The sequence below is a fragment of the Bos indicus x Bos taurus genome, chromosome 26 (assembly GCF_003369695.1).
Source record: "Bos indicus x Bos taurus breed Angus x Brahman F1 hybrid chromosome 26, Bos_hybrid_MaternalHap_v2.0, whole genome shotgun sequence".
Taxonomy (NCBI): domain Eukaryota; kingdom Metazoa; phylum Chordata; class Mammalia; order Artiodactyla; family Bovidae; genus Bos; species Bos indicus x Bos taurus.
The window spans coordinates 21,078,782-21,103,203 of record NC_040101.1 but is presented as its reverse complement, the minus strand read 5'-3'; the positions used below and the strand labels follow the sequence as shown (position 1 = coordinate 21,103,203).

At 36.8% G+C, this 24,422-nt stretch overlaps 1 protein-coding gene across 2 annotated transcripts in view; it reads left to right on the top strand.

The window, feature by feature from the left end:
* The window catches only part of MXI1 (MAX interactor 1, dimerization protein), a 92,770-nt gene that overhangs the window by 38,642 nt on the left and 29,706 nt on the right, over positions 1 to 24,422 (top strand). For both annotated transcript variants that reach the window (XM_027529278.1, XM_027529279.1), the window contains exon 3: positions 6,013 to 6,042. In XM_027529278.1, coding sequence (XP_027385079.1) covers positions 6,013 to 6,042 — 30 coding nt within the window. The remainder of the gene's footprint in view (positions 1 to 6,012; positions 6,043 to 24,422) is intronic.

Sequence of the window (24,422 nt, the reverse complement as noted above, 5' to 3'; positions counted from 1 at the left end):
AGTTTTGCAAAGGGAAAGAGAGCCTTGAAGATGAGGAGTGCAGTGGCTGGCCATCAAAAGTAGAAATGACCAATTGAGAGCCATCGTTGAAGCTGATCCTCTTACAGCTGCATGAGAAGTTGCCAAATAACTCAGCATCAATCATTCTACCGTCATTTGGCATTTGAAGCAAATTGGAAAGGTGGAAAAGCTCGATAAGTGGGTGTCTCATTAGCTGACTGCAAACCAAGAAAATTGTCATTTTGAAGTGTTGTCGTCTCTTACTCTACACACAACAGTGAAGCATTTCTCAGCCAGATTGTGATGTGCAAAGAAAAGTGGATTTTATATGACAACTATCAAAGACCAACTTAGTGGCTGGACTGAGAAGCAGCTCTGAAGCACTTCCAAAAGCCAAACTTACACTAAAAAATGGTCATGGTCACTGTTTTGTGGTCTGCTGGCAGTCTGATCCACTGCAGCTTTCTGAATCCCTGCAAAACCACTGCATCTGATATGTTTGCTCAGCAAATGGATGGGATGCACTGGACACTAAAACGCCCCCGCCTGGCACTGGTCAGCTGAAAGGGCCCGATTCTTCTCCACCACAAGGCCGCCTGCAAGTTGCACAGCCAACGCTCCAAACATTGAACGAACTGAGCTATGAAGTTTTGCCTCATCCACCTTACTCACCTGACCTCTCGCCAATCAACTACCACTTCTTCAAGCATCTCGACAACTTTTTGCAGGAAAACTGCTTTCATAACCAGAAGGATGCAGAAAATGCTTTTCAAGAGTTTGTCAAATCCTGAGGCATGATTTTGATGCTACAGGAATAAACAAATTTATTTCTCATTGGCAAAAATGTATTGATGGTATTGGTTCCTATTTTGATTAATAAAGATGTGTTTGAGCCTAGTTATATGATTTAAAATTTATGGTCAGAAACCGTAATTACATTTGTACCAACCTAATACTGTTGATGGACATTTGAGTTTCCAGTTTTTGGCTAGTATGAAAAGAATGAGTATTCTCTTGTGTCCTTTAACAAACATATGTGTATATATATTAGATTGGTATATGCTTGCAAGGGGGAATGCTGAGTCATAAGATATGCTGATATTCAACTTTGATATGTAAGTTATTAATTGTAGTTATTGCTCTGCATCCTTTTTAGGCACTTTTTTATGGTCTTAGTTATTGTGTTTGTTTTTGTTATTGTTAAGAAAGAAATAATACATTTCTTATGAGGCATTTTCCCTATCTACAGTATTAAAGTTTTACTGTCTTTAATGTTTTTTTAAGAATATTTAAAACATTTTTTTTGAGGATAGAAACAAATGTATAAAACTACTTCTTTGAAATAATTACTTTATTGGCAGTATGCATGATTTTCTTCTATTATAGTGTTCTTCAAACTTTATTGACCACTTATGTACCACTAGCTGCAAAAAATATACCTAATATATTTGTATGTATTCGTAATTTTATACATGTATGGCTGTACTAATATTTTATAAATACCAGAGTATTAAGGTTACATATAAAAGTGAAGAAGAAGAATAAACAGAAGTTTTACTATTCAGCTAGTTCTTTTTCAACCCCCTTCAGGTATATACTTCAGAGACCTCTGCTCTAACAGAGCTGAAGTATAAGCTTTAGGATACAGTTAGAAAATACTCACTTAGCTTCATAGAATGTGTTTTTTTTTTTCATTGTGTGGAGGACACTATCCCTTAGGCACTTCAGGATTGGAAAGTAAGTGAAATGAGAATGTTAACAAATTAGGGGCTGGCTCATTAATCCAACAAAGATAGAGGTCTTTTCTTTTGTTGAAAGAGAATATTAATTCTGGGAATGGGGTCTTTTATTTTCCTTCTGTGGTGGTACTAGTCTTGAGCCAAACAGTACCATTTTGTGCAATTTCAATTCTATGCTTCATTTCATTGACTGCCACCAAACTGCACCCTAAAGAATTAAAAGTTTATGTATTAGAGCAGTGTTGTAGTCAATGAAAAATCACAGATCTGGTTGAGATAATGACTCCCATTCAAATAGGGAATGTGTTACCATGTCTCTTAGAGGGATGTTATTTGTGAAAAAGATTATCTGTGATTTGATGATAAATAATAGAAATGTCTTTATTCCTGTCCTTGGAAGTTGTTAAGCATTCAGAGGAAGGGTGTCTGAAAGGAAGACAGTTCATAGGGTTTACTTTCAGAGGTGCATTTTTGTTAGGAGAAGAAAAGTGTGCTAACCAGATGGATTATTCAGAACATTCCAGCTTTATACGGAATTTAGCATAATGGACTATTTTAATGGCATATTATTGGAAAGGCTTGGTTGGACACATAGGCTCAGGGAAGCAACCCCAGGAAGGTTGCTTCTGCGTGTGCTGGGATGTGACATGTTCAGCTACTCTGTTTGCCAGCACTGTTTGGATCATTATTTTTTCCATGTATGTACTAGACGTCTTCCTCTCTATCATGCTTTCAGTCTTCTAGAGTCCTCACAGTCAACTAAATGATCAAAACACTTATATTTTCCTTTAGTTTCTTTTTTAGTTGTTATTGTTGTTTGTTTGTTTCCAGGCTAGTTCCAAGTGTTACTGAGAACTCTCAATTTGTTGCCCCATGTAATATGTTTAACATTGTTTTAGGTAGTATATTTTCAGTCTTGTTAAAAATAATAAGACTATTTGCAGTGGCTAGCATTTACTGAATACTTACTATATGCTGATGCTTTTACATTACTCTCTAATTTTCAGAGTAACCCACCCAGTCAAGGCATGTGATGTTACTCCAATTTTACAAATGAGAAAACTGTTAACTAGAAAAGTTAAATAATTTGTTCAAAGTTCTACAGCTAATGTGAGTGATAGGGCTAATATTTAAACTCCGAACTTTTTTTCCATTTTTATTCTGTGATTTTTGCTTTGGACTTCACAACTCAGCTTGTTTTGCTTCTGCTATATCCTTTTCACACTTGAACTGTCTTCTCCCTACCAGGTCTAGTTTCTGGTAGTAGCAAAAGCCCCAGACCAAGTGCTCCCTTTCCTAAAGCCCCATTTTCTGAGAGCCCCATTTGTAACTAAACACTGCCTTCTTTAGACTCTCAGAATAGTTTGTACCTTTCTTCGTGTATTTATTTTGCCTAATTTATTTTACGTAATTATTCCTGTATATGTCTTAATCTACCAGCTAGAGACTGTCTTTGATTCCTTGCAGCCTAAGATAGTTTTGAACATTGAAAACTTGCAATATTTGTTGACCTGATATTAGAGGCAAAAATGTCATCAAAATAGGAGTAAACACTACTGATGGATTTTTTTTAAAGTTGAGGGAACATGGCAATATGATAAAGATTAGTATATATGTGATCATTTTTGCCTCTTGGTATTTGGAAATCTTATTAAATTTTACTAGTGATATAACTAGATATGGCATGTGTTTTCTGGTTTCGTGAAAAAGTTCTTATTCTTAGCTATCATTTAATATTTTTTAGGAAGAAGATAAATAATAAAAATCTGAGAGAGGTGGGAAGAACCTGCTGTTTTAATTTTGTTCACAGCAGTGGTTCAGATAACGTTCTTTTGGTGCTAGCTTTGATAATAGGTTCAATATAATACTGGAATTCAGCAGTTGGTTATCTTTGGGTATGTGTCTTTTGCATTTAACTCCATATGTGGGATGCCATGCTGTTTGGAATAAGTATATGGTAAATACCTCTCTCTAAATACATTGTTTCATTTATTACTTTAGCATTTCATTGTTTTTGTTTTACTTGTTCTGACTTTTCTTTTCAGTAAAAGGCAATTAAACCAAAATTTACTCACCAAGTGGGGATGTCTTATTTTGGAGAAATTTTATTATTGATCACCCTTTCAAATTTTGAACAATGTTTTTTTTAAATCTCTTTAAAACATACCTATTACCTCTTCTAACTTATTTAGTTTGACATTTCATTCAAACAAGAAAGAACTTAAACCTGTTTATAAATACTTATGTGTGGTAGAGATTTGGATGTAATTTATTTATTGAGTTTTGAGGTCTGAGTTTGTGTTATACAAAAAGTCTGTTTTTATAGCTTCTTCTGAATCGTACATATCCTTGCCATTAATTTGGCTGAACTCTTAAAGCATCCTGAGATTTTTTAAAATTTCTCTCTTTTGAGAGGGGTGTTTTCTTATTAAGATAATCTGTTGAAAATGAAGATCAGTCGTTTTTATCATTTGTCACTTGGACCTTACGATAATGCTAAGAAAGCAAAAGGTGGACAGTAGACAGTAACTCAAAGAAGCCTTTTGGCTCTTGAACTAAGACAGTGAGTAAAATTTCCACAAATTATGAGACTGATAAAAATATTGTTGAAGTTTAGGAATTTGATTATTAAATATCCATTAGAATAATAAATCAGATTAAAGTAATCAGTAATGAAATATTCTGAAGGCTTTTGACATTAATCAGAAAACACTAAATGATTGAAGTTTCAGTTTTGATGCTGCTGCTGCTGCGTCGCTTCAGTCGTGTCCGACTCTGTGCGACCCCATAGACAGCAGTCCACCAGGCTCCCCTGTCCCTGGGATTCTCCAGGCAAGAACACTGGAGTGGTTGCCATTTCCTTCTCCAATGCATCAAAGTGAAAAGTGAAAGTGAAGTCGCTCAGTCATGTCCAACTCACAGCGACCCCATGGACTATAGCCTACCAGGGTCCTCCATCCATGGGATTTTCCAGGCAAGAGTACTGGAGTGGGTTGCCATTGCCTTCTCTGCAGTTTTGATGATAGGAACTTAAATTTTTCTTTATAAAATTTTGTTATTTTTAATGCTAAATTGTTGTAAAAATGTTTGTTCAGGAGAACTTAGTATGACATTCTAATAGTTAACTTTAGATCGAGTTTATTTTGTTGTTCAGTGTAAACATGTGTATTTCTCATTACAATCTTATGAGGCAAATACTGTTATTTTCCTGTTTCATAGATGATAAAGCTGAGCACAGAGAAATGAAGAGATTTTTAAAAGGCAACACAATATTTGATCCAAGGCAGTCTGGCCTTAGAGTCCATGCTCTTAGTCTCTTTTCAATATTGCTTGTCACTAAATAGTTAAGAAATTGGGGTTTGAAATAATTAATTTTTTTTTAAAAAAGGAAGTTGGGGTTTGGAGTAAGAAAGACATGGGCTTAAATCATGGCTGCAACTTAAAACTCTTAGGACAAGATCATGTCTTTTTACCTCTCAGAGTCTCAGCATTCTTGTTTATAAAACAAGGGGTGCTTGGAGGATAAAATGAGATAATGTATGTTAACTGTTGAGCAAACACTCAACTTGTTCAATAGATGGTAAGTAATATTATTATAACAAATAGTTGTAAGTAAAATGAAAAAACTCACAAAAACAACTATTGTTAGCATTTTGAGGTATATCCTCCCAGTCTTTTAAAACTGTTTTTTTATTTTAGTAATATATCTTTTCTGTTGATGTTGTTTTTTCCTTGTGTGACATTTTTGGTTTATGTTTCACACACAAAAAGGCTTGAATTTGTCTGTATCACTTAGCAATAAGGCAAACCTATTTCAGCTTCTGTGCTGGCCAAAACTTTTTCTCTCCCTGTATAAGAGGGGGTAAATGGAGATAGAAGACACGGAAGTACATACACTGTTTTTTTTTAAAAACAAAAGAATGGGATTATGTTTGAATTAAATTTTCTGATAAAATGTCTACAAACCAGTAAAATGTAGGACTCTAGAAGTGGGCAAGAGAACATGTGCTCATATTAATTTTATTAAAAATAACAGTAAGATTCTAATTTCAAAATATTTAGTTGTTAACTGAAAACGCTCTATCTGAAGTCTTAATGAACATAGACTACTACTTCTTGATGAGTGAGATAGCTAAAAGTCTGTCCATATATTGCATTGTTAAATTCACTCAATGAATTTATTTAGCAATACCTAAACTAACCCCCCTTCTTATAGCCTTAGCAACACAACATGGCTAACTCTCTTCTCCCCCCTTTTTTCCCTCCCTTTTAGGTCTACACACAATGAGCTGGAAAAGAATCGGTGAGTCAATGATGAGGTGTAGCTTTCATATATGTAGCTTTCATAAAGCAAACTCAACACTTGACCTGTGAAAATATAATATTGCATATGTAGTTAAAACTTTTTTACATGGTTAATATATCATAATTAGGATACATGTGTATTATCTCCCAAAAGTAGTAAGTTTATGCTGTCTAAACTAGAAGACATAAACACACTTCAAGTTCATTTGAATTTTGGGTTTATGTTGAGCCTTCTTTATATCTGTCTTTGGAAACAGGTTAATTGTGATAGGCTCATGTCTTAAATATGGTCTTGCTAAAGGATTAGGTTTCTGTAATGTTGCTAATAACTGTTATGGCAAGTTGTAGGACACTGAATTTCTCTTTCTTTGCAGTTTGTTCTTTCATTCATTCATTTATTCATGCATTCAACAAATCTTTATCTAGTACCATCTATATGTCAGTGCCAGGCAGGTATGATGTTTTACATAAGAAAGACAAGAATGTGTAAGGCAGTTTCTGACCTTAAGGAATTTATAGCTTCCTGCGGGAGACAGATAAGTAGTTACAATACTGTGTAGTGTGGTAAATATGGTGATAGAAAAGCAGAGGATCCTGAAAGATCATTTTTGAAGGTCACCTGATTCTCTCTTGAAGGAATCTTGGAATGCTTTTTAGAGGATAGTGAGCTTTGTTTATTGAGGAAACTGCTTCCCAGGTGATGCTAGTGATAAAGAGCCTGTCTGCCAATCAATGCAGGAGATGTAAGAGACATGGGTTTGATCCCTGGGTCAGGGAGATCCCCTGGAGGAGGGCATGGCAACACACTCCAGTATTCTTGCCTGGAGAATTCCTTGGACAGAGCAGCCTGGTATGCTACAGTCCATAGGGCTGCACCAAGTTAGACACAACTGAAGCGACTTAGAAGCACACACACGTGTGAGAAGTTCAATATGAATATAAAAGACTGTAGTACAAGGTAAGCCAAGCCAGATGTGGACAGTTACACTGGAGAGTTTGGACTTTTTCTGGGAACAATAGAAGTAGTTGTATGATTTTAAGGTGAATTGAAATATGATCAGATTTATGTTTTGGAAGAATCACTTTGGCTACCATGTAAAGAATTGGTTGATTGGCAGAAGAGATCTCAGAGACAGGAAAACTCCAAAATTTTGGAGGCCACAAGAAGCCTCCACTGTAAGAGATAGTGGTAGCAATTGGAAATAGAATATAGAAATAGTATAGAATATAATAGAAACTGGTGATGAGTTGACTATAGAAGCTTAAGTTTTAGATGGTAAGTGTTCTTGCCTAGAGAATCCCAGGGACCGGGGAGCCAGGTGGGCTGCCACCTATGGGGTCGCACAGAGTTGGACACGACTGAAGTGACTTGACTTAGCAGCGGCAACTATTTACCAAGAAAAGGAGTATAGTAAGAGGACAAGTTTGGGAGAGATGATGAGCAATGTACAAGTGAAATATTCTCTTTTGGATACAGAAGTTAAATTAATAAGCAATAAACTGGAATTATTTACATCAACTGTTTTTTAAATTATGTTAGTTTCAGGTGTATAGCACTATATTTTGAAGCATTATGCACTAAAAAGTGATCACCATATAGTTGACCCCCTTCATCCATTTCACCCTGTGCTACAACCTCCTTCCCCTCTGGTAACCAGATCAGAGAACTAATCTGTTCTCTTTATCTATAAGTTTGTTTTTGTTTTATTTTGTTCTTTTAGATTCCACATGAGTGAAATCATAGGTATTTGTCTTTCTCTGGCTTATTTCACTTGGCATAATACCTTCAAGGTTCATTACTATTGTCACAGATGGCAGATTTCATTCTTTTTTATGATTGAGTAGTTTTCCATCATGTGCACACGTGTGCGCGCTCACACACACATATGAATGTGTGTGTGTGTGTATATATACACATACACACTGTGCTGTGCTTAGTCACTTAGTTGTGTCTGACTCTTTGTGACCCCTTGGACTGTAGCCTGCTAGGCTCCTCTGTCCATGGGGATTCTCCAGGCAATAATACTAGAGTGGATTCCCATGCTGTCCTGCAGGGGATCTTCCCAACCCAGGGATCAAACCCAGCTCTCCCACATTGCAGGCAGATTCTTTACTGTCTGAGCCACCACGCACACATAGCATATCATCCATCCATCCATCCGTGGGCACTTAGGTTGCTTCCATGTCTTTGCTATTGTAGGTAATGCTCCAGTGAACATAGGGGTACATATATCTTCTCAAATGAGTGTTTTCCTGTTCTTCAGATGTGTGTGTGTGTTAGTCGCTCAGTCGTGTTTGACTCTTTGCGATCCCACGGACTGTGGCCCGCCAGGTTCTCTGTCAATGGGATTCTCCAGGCAGGAATACTGGAGTGGATTGCCATTCCCTTCTCCAGAGGAACTTCCCAACCCAGGGATCGAACCCTGGTCTCCTGCATCGTAGGCAAGTTCTTTACCATTTGAGCTACAGGGAAGTCCTTTGGATAAATACCCAGAAGTAGAATGGCTAGGTACACCAGCCCTTTTGACAAACAAGATCTCTATGACCTTCAACTTTTTGTCCTGCCCTTTTTAAAATAGAAGGGTCCTTACAGATTGACTAACCCAACTGCCTCACTGCAGATGAATTTAAATGTCAAATTCTCTTGAAAAGGCTTAGCATAGTCCTCCAGGCTCATTTCGTGGCTTTTACTACTTTATTTGCACAATGCTCTGTTCATATCTCCTATTATGAAACTTAATCAGGTAGTCTTATAATTGTTTGTTTATATGTCTCTTTCTGTCAAATGATTCTGACTGCCTCAAAGGTAGGGATTCTCTTTTGTTCAGTTTGTAACCTTGGTGTCTAGTATTTGACATGTATCAGAAGATGTTAGCTTTAATATTAAGTGAAGGATAAAACTGAAGCATAGTTCAGTGGTCTAGTCAAAGATGTTTTGCTAGTTTGAGGCAAAGCAGTTTGGCAGGAAATGCTTTAAAGAATCTCTTTTCTGCCTTATATTTCTATCATATTAAAAGAAGTATCTGGCTAGCTTAAACATGGCAAAAAGACCAAGAAATGACAGCTATGAAGATTCTAAAAATAAAACCTTATTTTGACCTTTAGAGCACAGAGTGTATTTTGAGCCATATGTTTTAAATACTAATAAACATGTGGCTTTTATAATTATTTCACCTACTGGAATGTGGTCCTTGGGAGACCCTCATTGGAAATCTAGCAAAAACATTTAAAACTAAAGAGACTCTTTCTTTAAGTAAACTATTTGGAATGGCGCTTTTAAAATCTTTGCGTAAACTTGGTTTAATTCTGTATATCAATTATGACTTATTGATAACCTTATCACCCATAGCATTTCTTTGCTGTGCCTTGTAAATTGTTTAATCTAGTACTTATTTGTCTGTAGTGCTGGTGTAACACTCATAGCTTTTATCGCCTTAATTGTACATAATCTCTGCTGTGTCCAGTGAAGGCTTTTTGTTTCCATTTTACTTACTTAGGTCTAAGGCTTTCTGGCTGGTTTCCTAGTCTCCCTCTCTTAAGGCATGATTCACTCATCCTTTTCTGTCCTCTTCTGGTAGTCCTAATGTCTTTTTTCCTCAGATTAGGTCTTCTTTCTCCCTTCTCTCCTCTTCTTTTTCCCTCCCTCCTTCTCTTCCTTGAGGTTGAAAGGTAATACAGAATTAATCTTTTTTTCCCCAAGATATATTTGTTTTTAAAAGGGGTATTTATCAATATAAATAAATCTCTAATTTAGTGGAATGTGTCAGAGGATGAGTACTAAAGGAAGAATCCAGTTTAATAACCTGTGCTCTATTTCTGAAAAGTGGATCTAACAAAAAAAAGCAAAAATATTGGTAGACACAGGATGATTTAAAGGTGGAGGAGGGAGATGTTTTAGCCAAATAGCAAGAAAGTAACACAAGAATATTGTTAATATTTAAGCCTGTATTGTTATTATACTTTTTAAGGCCCTTCCAAGTTCTATTTAATAGCTCTTTTTTCCAAGACGCTGTTTTTATTTGAAATGTTAAAAAAATTTAACCTAGATTTGACATCTTTTAAAATAAATAGAATTTTGGCTTTACCTTTCATTTGCTTTTCAGTGTAATGAGGAGAGTAATTCACTGTCAAAAGAGTGATTCAATTTTGTTTTCATTCTTAAAAAATATTCGTGAAGCAGTTCGTATTTTTGAAATTTTGCCATTCTAGGTATAATACTTTCACCTCAAAAGTTTTGGGTTTTTTTTGGGGGGGCGGGGCTTAGTTCTAAAATCTTGCATATAAAGCTTCTCTGAGTTAAGTGTTTTTTACTGGAGCAATGCAGGGAGAATTAGAGTAGACGATTTTACATTGTTAGTGAATGATGAGTAATTCCAGATGGCTGTCTTAAAGCCCTAACATTGCTGAAGCCCTGGGTCTGGCCTTGAGGAGACAATTGCAATGAATGCTGAGGTTCATACTTCCAGATTTCAGAGGGTCTGGAGCACAGAGTAGTTTACTCTGGCCCACAGTTATCCCAGGATGCCTGCAGCCTTTAGGTAGTTTTAGAGCTGATAAAGAAATTCAGATTCTTTCTTGGATAGGTCCTGGAGGCTTATTTCTGCCTAAAAGCCTGAGCCTGGTCTAGGTGGTACAGAGCATTTGTTACTGTGTATTCGCCTTGTCTCCCTAGACCTGCAGTGGGTCATCACAGACTCAGGAGGTGGAAGTGAAGTACCTGTAGATGCTTTGCCTTCCTCAGGAGCCTATGGGAATCAGCTCCTGGTAAAATTAATTTTACCTTTGAGTCTTTGAGATTTGAGAATTAGGAATTTACATTGCCCCATTGGCTTATCTTAAAAGTTGGGTCCTTTGCCAGAGAAAAAACCATTCAGTGCAGATTTTAGATTACTTCCTTGCTTTTTCATTTTCTTAATTCAAATTACTGAAGATGTTTTTGAAAGAGTCAACAACTTTAATAGAACTTTAATGGTCAAGTACCTTAGTGCTGACAGCAGGAGAGGCCATTCAACCTTAATAACTGTCATTCCGTTGAAACAAAAGGCTTACTCTTATCCCAACTTTGGCAAATCTAAAAGGACCACATGAGGATGCTGGACTTATAATGCCTTCCTAGGCAGAGCAGAAGTACCCGAGTACCTGTGATAGAAGAGAAGCATGCCCAATGAATGGTAGTAGGTGTCCTCCATATAGAGATTTTCTCATACCTCTGAAGAAAAGGTGAAAATGAGTGTTTGTTGAATACTTATTGTGTTCTCTCACCTTGCAAAACCATTATTTAATCCTGTAAGGTAGGAAAGCAGAAAGAATAGATCAAAGTGTTGTTGAAAACTAACCATTTTGACCTCATAACTACAGTTTGAAACAAGATGATGTGAACACAAAACAGTCTTAATCATGATCCTGTCTGGTTGCAGATAGCCTTTCTCTTCAGTAAGGATTAATAAATACTATGTGTGTTTAAAAAAAAATAAATAAATACTATGTGTGGCATCATGGTAGATAAAGTGACATATAAAATACCCTGTCCTACCATTAAGATTGGGCTTCCCAGGTGACACTAGTGGTAAAAAAAAAAAAAAAAGTTAAAAACCCTCCTGCCAGTGCAGGAGACATAAGAGATGCAGGTTTGATCCCTGGGTTGGGAAAAATCTCCTGGAGGAGGGCGTGGCAACTCACGTCAGCATTCTTGCCTGGAGAATCCCATGGTCAGGGGAAACCTGGTGGGCTACAGTCCATGGGGGTCACACAGACTTGGACATCACTGAAGTGACTTAGCACGCATGCACTTACCATTAAGATTAAGGCCACTGTAGTTTGATATAAGTTTCCTCTTTCAGTGTCAGGATTTGGTTAAGTTACCAATGCTGCCTAGAAAGATGCATTTAAAGTGTTTTTTAAACTGAAGATTGAAACCTGTTAAGTAGTCTGTGCAGTCATTTTAGTGAGTCATTTGAAAAAGAAATAGAATAGGATAGGAAATACCAAAGAGCATTGTTTGAAGTAAAGGTAAATGTAGATTTGTGAAACTTGTATATTCTGGGTCATGATGTAAAATGCTATGGTTATAGTCAAACAGAACAGCTACTGCCTGGATAGTCAAGGAGAATGTTTCTTGAGCCATGAAGAAAAGAGAGACTTTGAATTTAAGGAAAGATTAAGGAAAGGGATCAGAGCCATGGAAGCAGGAAGTCATAAGCTCTGTCCAGGAAAAACTGAGTAGACCTTATAGAGTGAAAGAGTTGAGTAAGAGCAAATTTGGAAAATGCAATGGTGGCCACAGGACTGCAAAAAGTCAGTTTTCATTCCAGTTCCAAAGAAAGGCAATGCCAAAGAATGTTCAAACTACCTTACAATTGTGTTCATTTCACATGCTATCAAGATTAACATAGTCATAGTATTAAGTTGAATATCAACAACCTCAGATATGCAGATGATACGACTCTAATGGCAGAAAGTGAAGAGGAACTAAAAACCTCCTGATGAGAGTGAAGAGGAGATAAATGAAAAAGCTGGCTTAAACCTCAACATTCAAAAAATGAAGATCATGGCATCTAGCCCCATCACTTCATGGCAAATAGCTGGAGAAAAAGTGAAAACAGTGATATACTTTATTTTCTTGGGCTCCAGAATCACTGCAGATGGTGACTGCAGTCATGAATTAAAAGAGACTTGCTCCTTGGAAGAAAACCTGTGACGAACCTAGATAGCATATTAAAAAGCAGAGACATCACTTTGCCGACGAAGGTCTGTATAGTCAAAGTTATCGGTTTTCCAGTAGTCATGTACGGATGTGAAAATTGGACCATAGAGAAGGCTGAGCACTGAAGAACTGATGCTTTTGAATCGTGGTTTTGGAGAAGACTCTTGACAGTCCCTTGGACTCTACGGAGATCAAACCAGTCAATCCTAAAGGAAATCAACCCTGAATATTCATTGGAAGGACTGATGCTGAAGCTGAAGTTCCAAAATTTTGGCCACCTGATGCAAAGAGCCAACTCATTGGAAAAGATCCTGGTTCTGGGAAAGATTGAGGGCAGGAGGAGAAGAAAGTGACAAAGGATGAGGTGGTTGGATGGCATCACTGACTCAATGGACATGAGTTTGAGCAAGCTTCGGGAGATGGTGAAGGACAGGGAAGCCTGGCGTGCTGCAGTCATGGGGTCGCAAAGAGTCAGACACGACTGAGCGACTGAACAACAACACAGTCTGTCACATCAGTAGTGGGAAGTGAGGCCAGGCAGGTGCTTTGATATTAGGCTGCAGTGTTACTGAATGTCAAGCAAGGAGTTTGGATTTTATTTTGTTGGTAGTAGTGAGTTTTTGAGGCTTTTGATCAAAGCATACACATATACATGCACACACATGCATGCATGTACATGTGTGCACACTTACACACACATACACTAGTTATGGAAGCAGGGAGACTAGTTTGGATATTTTTGAAATAGCCCAGGTAGGAGAAGGATATAAGAACCAGTATTCAGTTGATGGAATTGGGAATAGAAAGGGAGAGAGAAGACTAAGAAACAATACAAAGAAAAAAGATTATTATTTTCTGTTAACTGGTACTGTTCATTCCTCCTCACATTTCATTCTTTACATACCAGCAAGAGTGATCTTCTTAAAGTATGTGTCAGGTCATGCCATTTCTGTTTACAGTCTTCCACTGGCTTCCTGTTGCAACCAGATAAAATCTATGGTGACAAAGTCCTACCACTCCATCCCTCATCTCATATGGTCTAGGATGACAGTTTTCTTTCTTTTCCTCAAATACACTGTGTTGTTTCTTTCCATCTTATTAGAGCTTTTGTACCTGCTGTTTCTTTTACTTATAAAACCCTTGCTCTACTCCTTTATCATTATTGAGTTCCCAGTTTTCAGGTCGTCTTCTTAGAGAATAGTATGTGCCCACCAGTCACTCTATCCCATTTTGCCTTTTATGTCACTCTACATTTATTTATATCTGTATAAATTATTTATTTGTTTGAGTTATTTGACTTCTTTTGCTAGAATATCAGTTTCAGGAAGACAGGGACTTGGTCTTTTTTACCCTTAGCACAGAGCAGTCATTTAGTAAATGTTCATAGAATGAAAACATGACTATATGTGCTATATATTGAGCATACCTATAATCAATAATATTGCATACTGAATTATGATGACTCAGTCCTGAATATTCATTGAAAGGACTAATGCTGAAGCTGAAACTCCAATACTTTGGCCACCTGATGTGAAGAACTGACTCATTTGAAAAGACCCTGATGCTGGGAAAGATTGAAGGCAGGAAAGAGGGGACGACAGAGGATGAGATGGTTGGATGGCGTTACCAACTCAATGGACATGAGTTTGAGTAAACTCCGGGAGTTGGTGATGGGCAGGGAGGCCTTGGCATGCTGCAGTCCATGGAGTTGCAAAGAATCAGACACGACTAAGCAACTGAACTGAACTGGAAAAGAACAATACTTAAAATACTCTCTTATTTAGCTCAAAAGACATATTATTATAATAAAACAGTGTCATAGGAGGTAAATAGAAAACTTAATTCTTAAAGTGTAAATAAATTATATGAAAGAAACTTGATACCTGGTGACATAACAAAGAATGTTTACTGTGCAGAACTTTATTTTGATCATAAGAAGAGAGTCAATACTCTTTTTTAAAAAAGGCTAATTGACTCTTTCAGTTCATTAAGATATCATATTGCACACTAAGAAAAAGACAAGTAATTTTGTAAAGAGTAAACACTTGACAGAGTTCAAGCTCAACTTGTGAGGTCTTTATGCTTTTCTCACTCCAAGAGTTGAAAATCGTTAAGCATTTTTCGAAGTAAAGATTTATATATACTTGGAGACTAGAATATCGTAAATAATTTCAACTTTTTTGTTAGAAGTTTTGATGTATTAGTTATGTTTATCCCAGTGGTTTGGACATGATAAGGAATACAATATATTTTTTAGACTATGTACATGTCCTCATTTGGCATGGACATTTTGACAGAGTGATTTGTTTTGGTCTACTTTATCTTGGAACAGGATATAAGAGTAAACCTTTGACCATTGGATAGGCAGTTGTTTCTTAGTAGTACATCACCTGACTGTTTAGGATTCTATGGCAGGAAGAGCATATCTGAACTGGTTTTAGCTGCATATCTGGGGTGCTTGAATGACACTTGTTTAAAAAGAACATATACTTCTTTGTACAGTGTATACATTCTAGAAAAAATGTATATTTGTTAGGGAAAAAACAAGTTGCAAAATTAGTTTGCCATAACTTTCATTAAAACTTTTTTAATTTATTTATTTTTAATTAATTTATTTTTTGGAGGCTAATTACTCTACAATATTGTATTGGTTTTGCCATATATTGACATGAATCCGCCACGGGTGTACATGTGTTCCCCATCTTGAACCCCCCTCCCACCTCCCTTCCCATCCCATCCCTCTGGGTCATCCGGGCGATCTGGTTGCGACATCTGTCACCCCATTGATCACCAGGGTTGATTCAGCTGATCTGGCTGGCTACGCAGGTATCCCCTTCCTCCCTCACCGCTCCATGTGCGTCCCTCCCGAAGCTGCGTGCTTGGTCGAAGATGATGACCATCCCCAATAGAGGAGGACTGGTCTTCAGTCAAGGGGGTATACGAGTAGCTGCGCTCCCCTGCTAGAACCTCCAAACAAGCTTTCAAGGTCATTAAAAGTCTTAACCTCAACTAATATACCTAAAGAATATTTGCTTGTGCTAAAAATAAGTTATGGAGTTAAGGAAACTAAACCTGTACTGTCAGTTTGAAATATGTAACTACAGCTGGATCAAACATCTACAGTTTTAGATTAGGTCCAATAATTCTGGAACCCTCAGTTTAAATGTTTTTTAGCCTTGGTTTATTACTAAGATAGACATTTTATTATGAAAATACCTTAAAATAACTTCATTAGCCTGATAAAAGGCATTTATGAAAAACCCACAGCTAACATTGTACATAATGGTGAAAGACTAAATTTTTTCCCCTAAGATCAGGAGTAAGACACGTATGTCTCCTCTTTTGGCTTCTACTCAGCATTTACTGGAGATTCTACCCAAGGCATGAAGGTGAGAGCATTCAGATAGGAGAGGAAGAAGTAAAACCATTTCTATTTGCAGATATCATAGTCTTATGTATAGAAAATACTAAAGAATACACATAAAAACTAGAGCTCATTAAAAAATTTAGCAAAGTTGCAGGGCAGGATTGACACACACAAACTAATTGAATTTCTATAGATAAGCAGTGAACAATCTGAAAATGTATTTAAGAAAACAGTTCTATTAACAATAGCATCTAAAAGAATAAAATACCTAGGAATAAACTTAACAAGGGAGGTGAAAGATTTGTACACAGAAGACTACAAAACACTGTTCAAAGAAATTAAAACCTAAATGGATGGAGAGAGACCCTGTGTTTATGGATTGGAAGACTTAATATTGTGGTATGCCTTCTATTGATCTGCAGATTCAATGCAAGCCTTGTCAAATCCCTGCTTCTTTTTTAGCAGGGATTTACAACTAATCCTAAAGTTCATACAGAAATGCATGGTACCCAGAGTGGCCAAAGCTATCTTGAAAAGAACAAAGTGGAAGACTCATACTTCCCAATTTCAAAACACAATAAAACTATGAAACCAGGCAGTGTGGTATTGGCTTAAGTATGCTTATACTTGCAGATAAGCATATACTTATAGATAAGACTTATACATCAATGGGATAGATTCCAGAAATAATTGCCTACATTTATGGTCAATTAATTTTGAAAAAGGGTGCCAAGACAATTCAGTGTCTTTTCAACAAATGGCGCTGACACAACTGGATAGCTACATGTGGAATAATGAAGTTAGATCCCTGTCTCACACTGTATACACAGGTGAACGCTGAATGGATCATAGACCTGAGTCTAGGGCTAAAACTGTAAAATTCTTAGAAGAAAACTTGAGAATAATCTTTGTGACTTTGACCTAGGCAGTAGTTTCTTACATAAGACACCAGCAGTACAAGAAACACAAGAAAAACAGATACATTGGGCTTTATCAAAATTTAAAACATTTGTTCTTCAAAAGGCACCATCAGCAAAATAAAGACAAATTACAGAATGGGAGAAAATACTTACAGAACATATATCTGATAAGAGACTTACATCCAGAATATATAAAGAACTCTTAAAACTAAACAATAAAAAGACAACCCAATATAAAAATTGGCAAAGGATTTGAACTGATATACAAATGGTCAGTAAGTACATGAAAAGATGCTTGACATCAAAATCACTAGGGAAATACAAATCAAAGCTATAAGATACCACTTCACACTCACTAAAGTGGCTAATTGCTCACCAACTTTGTGGTCATCCATTCATCATACCAGTAACCATTGGCTGGGGGAAAGGTCTGAAAAAGTCTACTGACCTCATGATTTGGCACTTAAAAAGTGCTGATTTCATCACTGTCTGATGGCGTTGTACAAATGACTCAACACTTTACAGTTACTTAAGACATGTTATTAACCATAGATAAGTTTCCAAAATATTGTATGCTGCTACTACCTAATGTGCTTTGAGTACTTGGTAATGAGGAAAGATTGAATTCTGCATATAAAAAGAATAAAGATTTTTAAGAGCCCCTAATTAACAATGAAGTCTAACAAAATTAAAATCATATGTTGAAAGAATATAATAATTGTTTCAGTTTCTCTTAAGGATACTAAAATATAACTTGATTGTTTTTGTTAGACTTTGAACTACAAAATTTTAAAAGTGTAGCTGTGGAGGGAAGGAGAAATAGCATTGTCCAGAGACCAGGAAATAGCTACCCATCTAGTTTTCTGATAGGCAAATAAAAATGATGACTATTTCCTCTTTTTAGTCTACAGATGGAAAACTGACACCCTTGTTTTTTAAATTCATGTGTAAGTACTAAAGAAGTTAATTTTATTCTTTGTACTTTTTAGACGGTAGGAGTCCAGTTATAGTACTAAGTTAAAAAAAGTAGAGGACACATATTCAATAGAATTTGACTGTTTATGAAACTATAGAACCAGATAAATATAGAAATTAACATCAAACAGTGTACAGTAACATCATCATTTTTCAGAAAGACATGCAATTGATTCCTTTATTGTTGTGTGCAAGAATATTTTTTAACTTTAGTTTTATAGGGTAGGAATGCTGAAAACTAGAAAAACTAAAAATAGCTGTCAAAGTGCAGAGATAGGCACCTGTTAGAATTGAACGTTATTTGAGATAGAGATGAAGTAATGGGTGGGTTTTTGAGATAAAATTTATGGTTAATAGAGGAAGCATATCCAGGATAAAATTACACATCTAGAATGCAGCCTATGCCATGAAGTCATTGCAGCAGTGTCTAGATAGATTCACAGTTTCTATATTGACCTTTGTCAGAAATAGCTCATTAAGGCTAAGCTGACCCAGGCTGCAAGGTGACAGAGGCTGACTCAGACAAGGATTGCATTCTAGAAACTAAGTATTCTCAGAACTTCAGTTATCCAATTCCTAAAGTTTAAATGAATTCTACAGTGGATACCTGGGAAGAGATGAGATCATCTCTTGGTTTCAGAAATAACCAAGAAATATTATAACTTGAAACTCAGATTCTAAAATTATGTATATAAATATCAGGCTTTAGATAATTGACATGGTATTATAATGAAGGTGTAGTAGCTTTTTATCCAAGTGATTGCAGATTGTGTATCTCAGTGCAACTGTAACTTGTTTAGGAAAACACTTCCTCTAAAACTATGCATTTATCAGTTAAAAAGAATAGTTTAATAGATTTTCCTGATATATTTTAGGTGATACAGTATACAAAAATCTATTTTATATCAATTTTAGAGAATGTTTTTAATCCATAAAATTGACTATACCTTTTACACTGATGTTCATAGTAATTAAACAGCAGCAGAATTTCACTAGATTTAAGGCAGTGTGTTAGTTTGCTAAATTCTTTTGTTGTGTACAGTAATTAATGCTGTGTAAATGCTCTGATAAGTATTGATTTAATAATAGCAATTCAAGTAGTTTTCTTGAGCTGTCGTATTCTTTATGTAAAGAAATTTCAATTTTGGTACAGATTTCAGCACTTAAAGCATGCCAAGAGGTACATCAGTAAGAAATCTTTTTATTACATGAGATACTTCTTTTAGTATCTTCCATTTATTTACTCTAAAAATGAAGAGATTCAGACCATTTGATATGTTTCAGCTGTTGGAGAGAAGAGGATAGTTATTGTACATGCTTATCTTTTTCTGTGCTTAATTCTAGTGAATAATGCCATTTGCAAGTCCCATGGGTCTTAGGATTGAAAAGCTACAGGTCTAAAGAAGAATTCAGTAATAAGAATAGAATTTTCTAATATGGTTACTTGCTAATCAGTTGGTGAAGACAAATATGCTTGGAAAATAATTAATTCAGCCCTGGAACATTATTGCTTATATTCATAGCTTTTAAATCAAGAAAAGTTGAAACTTTATGAGCTAATAAGTATAAATAATTTCTTTATTTTGTTTTATTTAGGGGAAAGCCAATAAAGGAAGGTAGATTTTAATACTAAATGTGATTTAGGAGCTAAATTGTCAAAAAGAATACCTGTACTCTAACACAGATAACTTCTTTGGGAATATTTAATGGATTGGTGTGAAAATTGTACCAGAAGTTAGAGGATAATAATTTTTCTTCTCATCTCTACTACTGGTAGGTTGTAGACATTATGCAAGTTATCTAAATTCTTGTTTTCCTTAGCTGTAAAAAGAAGGAGACTTGGATGATCTCTGATTCCCTTCCTACATGAAAAGTTTTATAGTTCTGTGAATTTTTAAGTTCAATAATTATAGGCCTATTAAAAACTTAAATATTATTCTGCTGTCTCCAAAGCATTTTCCTTGATATGTATATATAATATATATGCACATATATATATGTATGTAAATGCCCCCCCAACACACAGAATTAAAGAGCAGCTGGAAAAATGAGCTTAGAACTGTGTCTCATTCAAACTTCGGTTTTGGCTTAGCTGGTAAAGAATCTGCCTGCAATGCAAGAGACCTGGGTTCAATCCCTGTGTTGGGAAGATCCCCCAGAGAAGGGAAAGGCTATCCACTTCAGGATTCTGGCCTGGAGAATTCCATGGATTGTATAGTCCATAAGGTGGGAAAGAGTTGGATACGACTGAGTGACTTTCACACACATACTTATTTTATATTGAAAAATGGTAGATATTTGTATAAAAGTAGAATTTTCCCTGTAGTAATTCTACATGTAAAAGTAGAATTTACATGTAGAAATTGAATAGTTCTAAGACCTACAAGACTTTATAGAACTAACACCCCAAAAAGATGTCCTTTTCATCAAAGAGGACTGGAATGTAAAAGTAGGAAGTCAAGAAATAACTGGAGTAACAGACAAATTTGGCCTTGGAGTACAAAGTGAAGCAGGGCAAAGGATAACAGAGTTTTGCCAAAGGGCACTGGTCATAGCAAACACCCTCTTCCAACAACACAAGAGAAGAGTCTACACGTGAACATCACCAGATGGTCAATACCAAAATCAGATTGATTATATTCTTTGCAGCCAAAGATGCAGAAGCTCTATACAGTCAGCAGAAATAAGGCTGAGAGCTGACTGTGGCTCAGATCATGAACTCCTTATTGCTAAGTTCAGGCTTAAATTGAAGAAAGTAGGGAAGACCCCTAGACCATTCAGGTATGACCTAAATCAAATCCCTTATGATGATGATACAGTGGAAGTGACGAATAGATTCAAGGGATTAGATCTGATAGACAGAGTGCCTGAAGAACTGTGGATGAAGATTTGTAACATTGTATAGGAGGCAGTGATCAAGACCATCCCCAAGAAAAAGAAATGTAAAAAGGCAAAATGCTTGTCTAGGAGGCCTTGCAAACAGCTGAGAAAAGAAGAGAAGCTAAACAGAAAGGAGAAAAGGAAAGATATACCCATTTGAATGCAGAGTTCCAAAGAATAGCAAAGAGTGATATGAAAGCCTTCCTCAGTGATCAATGCAAAGAAGTAGAGGAAAACAATAGAATGGGAAAGACTAGAGATCTCTTCAAGAAAGTTAGAGATACCAAGGGAACATTTTATGCAAAGATGAGCACAATAAAGAACAGAAATGGTATGGACCTAACAGAAGCAGAAGATATTAAGAAGAGGTGGCAAGAATACACAGAAGAACTATATAAACAAGATCTTCATGACCCAGATAACCACAATGGTGTGATCACTCACCTAGAGCCAGACATCCTGGAATGTGAGGTAAGTGCACCTTAGGAAGCATCACTACGAACAAAGCTAGGGGAGGTGATGAAATTCCAGTTGAGCTATTTCAAATCCTTAAAAGATGATGCTGTAAAAGTGCTGCACTCAGTATTTCAGCAAATTTGGAAAACTCAGCAGTGGCCACTGTACTGGAAAAGGTCAATTTTCATTCCAGTCCCAAAGAAAGGCAATGCCAAAAAATATTCAAATTACTGCACAGTTACACTTCATCTCACACACTAGCAAAGTAATGCTCAAAATTCTCCAAGCCAGGCTTCGATAGTATGTGGACCATGAACTTCCAGATATTCAAGCTGTATTTAGAAAAGGCAAAGGAACCAGAGATCAAATTGCCAACATCCCTTGGACCATCAAAAAAGCAAGAGAGTTTCAGAAAAACATCTACTTCTGCTTTATTGACTATGCCAAAGCCTTTGTGTGGATCACAACAAACTGTGGAAGATTCTTAAAGAGGTGGGAATACAAGACCACCTGACCTGCCTCCTGAGAAATCTGTATGCAGGTCAAGAATCAACAGTTAGAACCAGATGTGGAACAACAGACTGGTTCTAAATTGGGAAAGGAATGCGTCAAGGCTGTATATTGTCACCCTGCTTATCTAACTTCTGTGTGGAGTGCATCATGCGAAATGCCATGCCAGATGAAGCACAAGCTGGAATCAAGATTTCTGGGAGAAATATCAATAACCTCAGATATGCAGATGACACCACCCTTATGGTAGAAAGCGAAGAAGAACTAAAGAGTTCTTGATGAAAGTGAAAGAGGAGAGTGAAAACATTGGCTTTAAACATTTCAAAAACTAAGATCATGGCATCCGGTCCCATCACTTCATGGCAAATAGATGGGGAAACAATGGAAACAGTGAGAGACTTTATTTTGGGGGACTCCAGAATCACTGCAGATGGTGACTGCAGCCATGAAATTAAAAGATGCTTGCTCCTTGGAAGAAAAGCTATGACCAACCTAGACAGCATATTAAAAAGCAGATATTACTTTGCCTACAAAGATCTGCCTAGTCAAAGTTATGGTTTTTCCAGTAGTCATGTATGGATGTGAGTTGGACCATAAGGAAGGCTGAGCGCCAAAGAAATTGATGCTTTTGAACTGTGGTGTTGGAGAAGACTCTTGAGAGTCCCCTGGACAGCAAGGAAATCCAGCTAGTCCATCCTAAAGGAAATCAGTCCTGAATATTCATTGGAAGGACTGATGCTGAAGTTGAAACTCCAATCCTTTGGCCATCTGATGCAAAGAAGTGACTCACTGGAGAAGACCCTGAGGCTGGACAGATTGAAGGCAGGAGGAAAAGGGGAGGACAGGATGATTGATTGGATGGCATCACTGACTCAATGGATATGAGTTTGAGCAAGTTTTGGGCGGGAGTTGGTGATGGACAGGGAAGCCTGGCGTGCTGCAGTCCATGGGGTCACAAAAAGTTGGACACAACTGAGTGATTGAACTGAACTGAGAATTTTCCCTAAGAAGCATATGTGGTTTTTTATGTATAAATAATATAAACACATTCCTCAAAGCTTTATACACACAAATACTAATGAATATTATTGAAGAAAGAAATGCAACTCACTCCAATATTCTTGCTCAGAGAATCCCATGGACAGAAGAGCCTGGCGGGCTATAGTCCATTGGGTAGCGAAGAGTCGGACCCGACTAAGCGACTAATACTACTACTACTAATGAATATTAGGACCTTGTCCCTTTTGAAAAAATACTTATCATTGACTCGCTAAGGAAATGTACCAAGTTAATCTGTAAACATTGATGTGCTAAATCCTAGTTATATATATTTTTTATATTCTCTGATACATTTAGGTTTACATTTGCTCATGCTCCAGAAATCTGGTTTTATGATTATAACTGTATTGTATTGCTGTATCTAATCAGTCATTTAATAGTCTCCAGTGATCATTAAATGAGGGTGCTGTACCAGGAGGAAAATGCACACTATTGTTAGCAGACTCCAGAGGACAGCTTAGCTTATTTAAACCATATATCTCTAAACAATCTGAAGTAGGTCGGTATATTGGGATCTTTCTTCCTTATTGTTTGGACAAAGTAGCTTTTTAATAATGTCCTCACTGCTTTGATAGTCTGCCAAACCCACCCCTAATTTTGGGACATCTCCACAGTTTATTTTTTTCCTCTTCAGAGTTGATGAGGTTTGCTGAAAATCAGAGCTGTGCTGACTGAGTCCAATAGAAATATATGCTGTCTTTAAATGTAACATTCTCACTTCTTATTGTGTCTCCATAGCATTTACCAGTGACTATTCAAACCCTTTTTAAAAAATCCTTTCAGCAGAGTGTGGGGTAAAAACTCAAAGCTGCTGCTGCTGCTGAGTCACTTCAGTCGTGTCCGACTCTGTGCGACCCCATAGACGGCAGCCCACCAGGCTCCCCCGTCCCTGGGATTCTCCAGGCAAGAACACTGGAGTGGGTTGCCATTTCCTTCTCCAATGCATGGAAGTGAAAAGTGAAAGTGAAGTCGCTCAGTCGTATCTGACTCTTAGCGACCCCGTGGACTGCAGCCTACCAGGCTCCTCCGTCCATGTGATTTTCCAGGCAAGAGTACTGGAGTGGGTTGCCATTGCCTTCTCTGCAGGGTCATCAAAATCACATTCTAATTTTCAGATACGACTTTAGTTTCTCCAAAATGTCCTTCTAGTCCAAAAATACCCAGTTCCACTTTTTACTGTCAGATCTAGTTTGTGAACCAAGGGCTAGGACCCATGTCTCTCCATCCTAGTCTAAAGATACTTATAGTATATTTTGTGACTCCCATATCCTCCTTTGCTGAAAATAAGAATGCCTGTTTTGAACTTCTTCATCTTCCTTTTTATTTTCTACCTTTGTGTTTTTAGCTCAAATTCCTTACTCCACCCCTGCCCGCCCTCACCCCCACACGCCCCTTTTGAACGTCTAATACACAGTAAGGTATGAATAAGAATAACAAAAATGTTTATAATAACCCCAAGTTAGAAGTAACATGAATTCTGATTAAAGGGGAAATGGCTAAATAAATGA